This window comes from Fundulus heteroclitus, chromosome 5 (genome assembly GCF_011125445.2).
Source record: "Fundulus heteroclitus isolate FHET01 chromosome 5, MU-UCD_Fhet_4.1, whole genome shotgun sequence".
Lineage (NCBI taxonomy): Eukaryota > Metazoa > Chordata > Actinopteri > Cyprinodontiformes > Fundulidae > Fundulus > Fundulus heteroclitus.
In genome coordinates this window covers 9,679,348-9,688,182 of record NC_046365.1, presented here as the reverse complement: position 1 = coordinate 9,688,182, position 8,835 = coordinate 9,679,348, and the positions used below count along the sequence as shown (strand labels likewise).

The 8,835-nt window shown below is 39.3% G+C and overlaps 1 protein-coding gene across 2 annotated transcripts; it reads left to right on the top strand.

Moving 5' to 3' along the window:
- Positions 1–987: 987 nt before the first annotated feature.
- Positions 988–6,959, top strand: si:ch211-243a20.4. Of its 2 annotated transcripts, none has more exons than XM_021324093.2 (6): positions 988–1,725; positions 1,810–2,070; positions 3,579–3,700; positions 6,237–6,362; positions 6,461–6,571; positions 6,656–6,959. In XM_021324093.2, exons 1-6 carry the CDS (start codon positions 1,632–1,634, stop codon positions 6,716–6,718), a joined length of 777 nt encoding a protein of 258 aa, XP_021179768.2. In that variant the 5' UTR covers positions 988–1,631; the 3' UTR covers positions 6,719–6,959. The 2 variants fall into 2 exon arrangements, with proteins under 2 accessions (XP_021179768.2, XP_035992734.1); XM_036136841.1 differs by having other exon boundaries at positions 1,157–1,725; positions 1,804–2,070.
- Positions 6,960–8,835: the final 1,876 nt, after the last annotated feature.

The following is an 8,835-nucleotide window of genomic DNA, read 5'->3' as shown; positions in this document are numbered from 1 at the left end:
TTTTTCTACCACAAGACCTGCTCAGCCTATAATCACTGTGCCGACCAACCCCTCCTCAGCGGACAAAGCACACAGTTTGGTGTGAGACCACATGTTCGACAGTAGAAGCTTGATCCAAATGGGTCCACGCCTTGTCCTCTCGTAGATTCAGCATCCTTCAGCTTGAACTACAAAATTGCCTCGACAAATAAAATGGCGGATTCACAAAAATTGTTAGCCTGAAGTCCATGACCTTGTTTAGCTTCTTAGGAGCAAATACTGTAATGTAATTGTTCAAAAAACAGAGAATGGAGAAAAATGAACAGCTTGAAAAATACGACCCAAACAGATAAAGATATCTACACAGCACCTGGATGGATTACATTAAAATTATCTGCACTTCTAGAGACTTTAGATACACAATGAAATGTATGTGTGTGTGTGTGTGTGTGTGTGTGTGTGTGTGTGTGTGTGTGTGTGTGTGTGTGTGTGTGTGTGTGTGTGTGTGTGTGTGTGTGTGTAGATAGACGCATAGATAGGTTGTCAAACTTTTAAATTATTATTTTTTTATTCCAGCATGTCTTCACTTAACTGCATCTCTCAAGAAAGGTGCTAATCTATCAATGTTTAGAAAGAGATCTGAATCATTTTCTCCCCAAAAAGGAGCAGCGATAAGAGAGAGAGGAGAGAGTAGATTACATTAAATGTGTAATCCCAAAAAATGTTTTCCTGGCATCCAGATGTTTTTCCAGCTCATGCGTCTGTTTTCGTGCGGCAGTGGAGGTGAGGTCAGAGTTGGCCCGTTAGTGCCGCCAGAGGGAAACGAGGTGCAAAAGTCAAGCAGAGGGGAGGAAAGGGAGGAGGGAAAGCTACGGTGACAAATGAGCTTGGACAGGAAAAATAACCGCTGCTCTTTATTTTCCAGCCTCCCAAACCTTATCAGAGAGTAACACCAAGGAAGTCAGCTGGTTCATATTAACAGGCACTGAATTGCGACCACGACACATGCTGAACCCTCGGATCACGAGGATTCTCTCTCTCTCATTCCTCCAACAGTGTCTCTCTGTGGTGGAAACACTGCACTTCACCTCCAGACGCCGATGAAACGTTGCAGCCAGAAACTCATCTTTCTCTACACCAGAGCAGAGCGGGTCCTGTTAGGAATCAGGCCTTTGGGTTTAATGTGAAGTACCTTGCAAAAGCATTCAAACCCCTTGGCATTTGTTATGCTCCGTTGCCTCACAACCTTGGGATTGAAATTGATTGTTTGAGAGTTTGCACCGTTTCATTTACAGAACATGCCTACAACTCTGAAGAGGGATTATTTTTCTGTTGCGAAGCAAACAACAAACTGGACAAAATAAGAGAAAACTTCACCGTGGCAAACTGTTCACCTGCATGTTCTCCTGACTTGGACCTCTCAACACCGTTGTCACAGACTTGAATACTTTTGCCAGGCCCTGTAATCTATCAGGCATGGAAAGAGTCTCTGGCCCTTTTAATGTTCAGTAGAGGCAGCTTCCTCAAAAAAGCTGAAACACGCTTTTGAGGAAGTAACTGTTTTGCTATTGTCCGGAAACCTGTGGCTGTTTGTTCACCGAGACAAAGACATTCTCAGAAAACTTGTCAGAAAGGCTTTAAATATCCTTGAGATGGAAGCTCAACACTTTTGTCGTCATTCCCTTACCTGGTCTTGGATATTTATATTTTCCTTTCTGTCTGCATATACAGGAGTAACTGCACAAGGTAAGACTCTAAAGCTTTTTTCTAAATATTGAATGGACCGATTAAATTAAAAGACATTGTTACTCCTTTGTGTCCCACTTGCAGAGATAAAGCTGAACAGCACGGTGTTTGTGGCCTTCTCGGGTGGAGAGTTGACTCTTGAAGTTACTGTCCACACTCCAACCAACCAAACTGAAGATGAGCTACGTTGCTACGACCCTTTTAATAGTCAGATAGGCATATTCCATATCAGTCCTACACAAAGAGAGAAACCCGTACGACGACAGCTGAAGAACATGAGCCAATCAGGAATGTACACGTGCAAATATCTTGAGGCTGAGGTGAAGTGGTTTCTACGAGTGACAGGTGAGAACAAATGTAACTTCTTGGTGGTTATTATGTCTTATTCTAAAGCATCAACAAGACATTGGTTTCCCGAGGATTTCATCCACACGTCCACATGAAGAAGTTTAATTTTGTAAAACCAGGACCAGCACATTTCTTCTGAATGAGAGTCTGTTGCAAACTCTCTGAGTAAAACTTGGTTTAACATTGTTTCTGGTGTGAAAGAAGCACAGAAGGGTTTAAGAGTTAACGTAGCCTCGGTTGTCTACCTTTTATGCAAATACATAAGCGTCTTTGCATCGTCTATACGAGCTTATCCTCTATGGATCAGAAGGGGGCTGGTGTCCAGTGATCAACGAGTGAGAGGCGGGTTACAGAACCAGTGATCTGTCCAGTGCCAGACAGCCACACTGGACAGACAAGCAGGCGAGCATACACTCTTATCTAAGGACAATTTAGCGTAACCGATTGACCCAACAGTCAAGTTTTTGGACTGTGGGAAGTAAGCCTGAGTACCCAGAGAGAACCAAGACATCCACAGGGAGAACACGTTCCCTCCCAGCAGAATCCTAGGCTGGGAGTCAAACACAGAACTTCATTTCCTGCAAGGCGACAGAGCTACCAACTCCACCACCGTGCAGAGCACATATACATTCTCACTGTTATTCTTGGGTCTTGCAGATGACACCACCTCTGGATCATTGAACTTTTGATCTCCAACCCCCAATTTAGTGTTGACCTTATGAAGGCTTTATTTTCTTGATTTGTGACAAATAAACACGTGTTGAACTGAAAAGAGAGTTAAAACCTTTAGTTCAGTAGGTGCATCATGTCTCACTGCTGCCAGTAAAATTGAATAGCTAAACGATTTTATTTGATGCATAAACAACGTTTGTTGTGGTTATGTGTTGATGACATTGACGGGATGGTATATATTTCCTTGAACTAGTGTTTTTCGGAGTTGCTATCATCAGTAGCAGCCGGTGCTGTAGCGATTGCAGCAGACAGGTCACGTTTCTATCTGTGTTTGAAGGAAGAGAAACAGGAACAAGTAGTTCACTGTAATTTTTTTTAGATATATATCATTGATGGAAAGTAGGAGGTCAAACAGCATTTTGCATCAGAGCAGCTGCCTCAACTCTTGACAGCAAAGGAGCAGAAGGAGAGGTCTGAGTAATCAGTTTAGCTCTTTAGTCAGCAGTGATGTCGCTCCACTGGTTTGGGTTTAATCACTATGGTAACCAGACGTTATGCCCAGCACAGGGCATCGAAAACAACCAGTTTGAACAGATGTTTCTTTTTAGTCACTTTCACACAACTAACTGATTTCATTGCAAGAACTCAAAAATCAATGTTTGCTGATGAGGGGCCCTTGTACCTTGGATTAAAATACACCATAACAGTTGACACAAGGAGCAAAAAGTGCTTTGATCATAAATATTTCCCCACCACATGGGGACTCTATGGGTCAAGCTTTGCCATCCAGCTGTGCTACATTCCAGCAAAATCTAACCTTGTGTGTTTTCTAGATAAGTTCCACGTGAAGTCTCCGATGTTGGACTACAGAGAGATCATCATAGTGGGTCTCTTCACTGGCGTGCTGCTGGTCTTCAGCGTGCTTGGTTCGGTTTGTGTCTTCAGAGGACATTGGGTAAGATTTGCGCTGTGCTGAAGTTAAGAAAGGGCATGTTGTAAGACATAGGAGTGGTTTTGTATCTCATGCTGGGATGTTACAAAACCTGTGCAGATTTTCACGAATTTGGAAAAGTACAGCGCCAGTCAAAAAAAACATGTGCATACATTCATGTCCTTGTTTTAAATATTTACTGAGGACAGTGCCTTGACTTCCATTTACTTCTACTCATTTTCAACTCTTTCTATAGCCCTACCTTGACCTTAACCCTAACCCTAACCTTTATAAATCTAAACCTAGCCCTAACCTGAACCTAACTGACACCTTACTCCTAAAACTAACCCCTAGCTCAGAAAAAAGAGAGGCTATTGAAAAACAGGTGGACTTTGCTTAAATGACATATCACGTTTTTCAATTCTTCCTTTTCATGTCGAAATCATTCAGTTTTGATCTATATAAAGTGGACCTGCAAAGCTTTGGTTTGATTTCCTCTTTAAAGATATAGTAGATAATCTTTTTCAGCTTCAAGTTCAATGGGATAATCTTATCTACTGGTTGTCCCACATGCTAATCATTCTGGTGGCTCACGTAATGCCAATGTGCGTGCAAGTTCCTCGCTAGTGTCCTCTTCCAGCGCATGGGCTGTTCTGGTGTTTATGTATCCAGTGAGCTCCGGTTTCAGCCGTTCGTTGTAGCTTCGCTGTTCTCATGTATACTTTGAAAATGGCTGAGAGTCGCTGAAAGTTTATAAGAAGAACAGGAAGACCTCAGTAGAAAAAAAAGACGGTGGGATTGTCTCGGGTAAACTGCTCAGAGGAATAAAAATGGTAGATTTTCAAAATTGGTAAACCAAAGGTCCATGACCTCGTTTAGCAGTTCTGCAGCAAATACTGTGATGTAATTGTTCAAAAACGTAATAGAGAAAACTGAACGGCTTGAGAAATATGACCAAAAAAGAACATAAAGATATCTTCCCAGCGCCTGAAGAGACTACATTCAAATGTTCTGCAAGTACAAAAAAAATCTAATTGTATTCAAAGGCTAAAATAGTGGATTTTGCATGATATGTCCTTTTAAAAAATTTATTATGAATAAACTCTGCACCAATTCTGCCAAAACATCAGTTATATGTCCAAAAAGGTGTCTGAAGGTTGGTGGTGGCGAAAAAGAAAATGTGGTTTCTCTGCAACTTACCAATGACAATTTCTCCAAACATAAGTGTGCAATCATATTCAGTAACAAAGAATATGTGTTCTATTGACGATTGTTGGTCTGAATAAACATACTTTTTGAAAATAACAACTTTTAAAGGAGCATAGTGAACGTTCCAGAGTTTTCACAGAATTTTGCCTCCTCTGAAGTTTGCAGAAAAGCATCTGCCGCTTTGATTGCACAGGTCTTTTGTTTAGAGGTGTAATGTCTGCTGGGGTAAGAAAGTTATAAATATTGAAGTTAGCCCCTGTTCTCTCACAAACGCGCCAATGATGGCGGAGACTCAACAAAGTAGCCAGGTAAACAAGACCATGCAGCGCATCTTGCATTCTCTCAAAAATCGACTAATCCATCCTGTAGAGGCAACTGCGGTAAACAAAGGATAACTCATTTTACACGTCGGGCAATTATAACGTATGGGAAAGAAAATAAATTATATTTATCCTTTCCACTTCTGTAATGCTCCTTTAAGCAAGTTTTAAACATAATTCTCACTAAGCAAACATTTCTGTATTATAGACACATAGTGACTTTTTTATTTACTTACTGAAATGAATTCAATTTTCAATATTCTAATTTACAGAATCAGACTTTAAAACTTATTGAATCTGTGTTGAATAAATCTGTTGTCATTTACTGTGCTGTATAATTATATCACCCTGAAAGACAACAGTTGAAATAAATCTTCAAAATCCCAACACAAATAGAACATCCACGGTAAAATATAAACACACCTTTTTAACTGCGCCATGCTAGCAGATCATGTGACAGTCGGTTCTCGCCATTCAATGGACCCAACCCATAGTCTTGGAGTCTCATAATCAGACTCCAAATCTGAGTTCTCTATTGATTCTGGAAATCCACTTTTCGGTTCAGGTTTGTACTGCTATGGTGGTACATCCGTTACTCCCACAAAATCTTAATCAGTATTTCTTCAAGCTCCAAAAAGGCTTCTTCTGCCTTTGCTACTAATAGGTAATTGGAAAGTGAGGGGGTGTTCTTGGCGAATCAGTGATCTGCTGCACCTGGTGCCAGCGCCACTGACATCATCAACCCACGACGGTCAAACACCCCACGCCTACCACCCCCTAAAAATAAACCCACATCGGCAAATAATTACAAAAACACTAAAACATAGTTATTTGCATACTAGGTCAGAAAAGCAGGACCCTGGATGGCGGATCTTTCTCTAATTGATGTTCCTGCTGTATCAAATTTTTGAAATTTTATTTAATATGCTCCCTAAACTTCAGACGATGCAGCTGAACAATCATTTTAACATCAGTTTGCTGTTAACCTGTCTCCATTAAGCTTCTTTCCAAATATGTCTGCACTTTCTTAGATAGAGACCAGCTCTAACTCTCTGGTCAGGAGCAGAAAACAGAAGGAGAGGAGAGAAGAGAAGGAGACGGAAAATGAGGAAGACAACATGGACATGACAACAGCTCAGTCGTCTTCTTTCTATGCTGTAAGCATCGTTTTTCACTCGCCTTTTTCTTTTCCGCCTTCTGCCATGATTTTTATGAGTCTTCTTTGGTTAATATTTCTCGAATCCTGACATGACAGAGTCTAGAGCCTCGGACCAGGTCCATTTATGACGTGCTGGACCACTCAGCTGCCAAAAGTGATGAGCAGCAAACGAAAACTAAATCCCCAGAAACAGAACTCTCGAAAGAGGTTAGTGAACCGTACATGCCTGGTAATAAAAGATTTTATGTCAAAATAAAACACACAACTCTGTGTTGTGCTCTGCTCCCACAGGTGAAGCAAACCCCTGAACACCAGGATGAAGGCATCTTTGAGTCTGTTTATGAGAACTTTTGAGTTGCATAAACTGCTCTTCACTGATCTTGCTTCACGGGGTCGGATGAACATCAGGGCTTTTCCAACGACACCTTTACATCACCAGGCAAAAGAGAAGTAAAAGCAAAACAAAAGAGACTCTTTCAGAGGTTGTACAATAAAACAGTGTAAATAACTACATCAAAGCATTAAAATGACCAGAGTCTGTGTCCTATTGTTGTTACACATCAGCTGAATGCAATAAATGTCGCTGAATCAACAACAGAAGTTTCATTTATTGATTTTATATATATATCATGGCCGAAAGCAGAGAAAAATAACATTTCATATATATATATATATATATATATATATATATATATATATATATATATATATATATATATATATATAATGTTTTTTTCTCTGCTTAACCCTTTAATGCACTGTAGTTTCCACTGTGGGCAGCTGCTCAGAAGCTGTTTTTCAGAATGATTGTGTATTATTATTTTTATAACTCTATTATTATTAGCGATGCAATGGCTTGTACATATAGTAAGCCATTGTATTGAACTGGAGTGTGTATTTAACGGCTTTATTCGAACATGAACATGATACAAATATAAAAATAAAATAGTGCACAGTAACAAGAAGTGCATAAGAAAGAAGAGAAAATACAGATTTTGTTTCAGTTAACATATCATGCTCAAAATGGGGTAGGAAGAAGTGAGAACTTATAAACTCCTACCCCTAAACACTTGAGACTTTAGAGTCCTACTGTCATTAAAAAAAAATCAAAATCAAAGTGGCAGTTAGAAGTAACAGTTACTAATATTTACCTATACATTTTCCCATTTTATGCTGGTTTATCTTTCTAAACCCTTACACCAAGTTATTATCTTCAATACACACCTTATTGCTTTCTGTCCCCATGTGTGTATCTATTGAAAATTACCTCTTTGTACTTTCTTTTGAATTGTGTTAAACTATTGCTTTGTTTTAAATCTTCATGTAACTTATTCCATAACTTTACACCTTTAATTGAAATACAGAAGCTTTTCCTTGTTGTTCTAAAATTGCGGATCTTGAAGTTTGAGTGACCCCTTAAGTTATACCCCCCCTTCTTGATATAACCCACACAGACAGCAGTCAGCCAGAAATACAGAGCACCTCGGCAAAATCCTGTCAGTCCCTTTATAGTACAATACACTTACAGGTATACAAATATTGGTAACATCAATATTTAAGTATTCATTTTACATTATGTTGGGAGGTAATTTCAAATAAGCATCTGCCCATTTAAATAAATATCATGATTCACCTTCAGAGATTGTTTTGAAATGTTGACAATTACTGTGGCCAGATGGTTCTTAGGCAGCACAGCAGTAAACTTATGGTTGCTATTAAACCGTATTTCACAGTTTTTTTGGGCTAGCCTAAACAATATTTTTTTGCAGATTAATTCACTTTTGTGAGCTACATCAGAGCCTCTTTATGCTTTACAGCTGGAATCCAGTAGTGTACATGTCAAAGACCTGCAGGTAGGTCTTTGACATCTAAGTGAGTATGATGCTAGAGAAAAGACCTTTCTATGTGTCTCTCGGAAAAGGAAGGATTTGGATTCAGATGTAGTGATGATAGTGAGGATTTGCCAGCCGATGAAGCTCATCCACAAAAGAAGGAAAAATATCAGATACTTGGAGGCTCTAAGAGTGTCCGCCTTGTTTCTGTGTTCATTGTGACTGACAGCTGTTTGGTTGGTATGTCACTCATTGATGTCTAACTTCTTTATATGTTTATTGTCATATACAATATGTTTGCTGTCTTTTGTAAAAAAGAAATATTAAAATGCAGAGATCATCCTAAGGGCAAAAATACAGAGCTGAGACAAAACCGTTATGAGAAGAAGCTCAGAAGCCAGTGTTTCATTAGATTTTATAATTTTATTCCATATATTATCCTATTTTTTTGCCACATAACCTTTAGAGTCGAAATACATGTAAAACTTAGAAAAGAACGTGGTAGGAAAATAATTTCATTGCTTCTATTTCTATGCCTAACGATAATTGAGAATAGTAAAAAATGCTGAATGAGATTATCATAATGTGTGCAAGAAAGGGATAAATAAATAAGTCTAGTAGTAAGAGCCTCCGTAACCA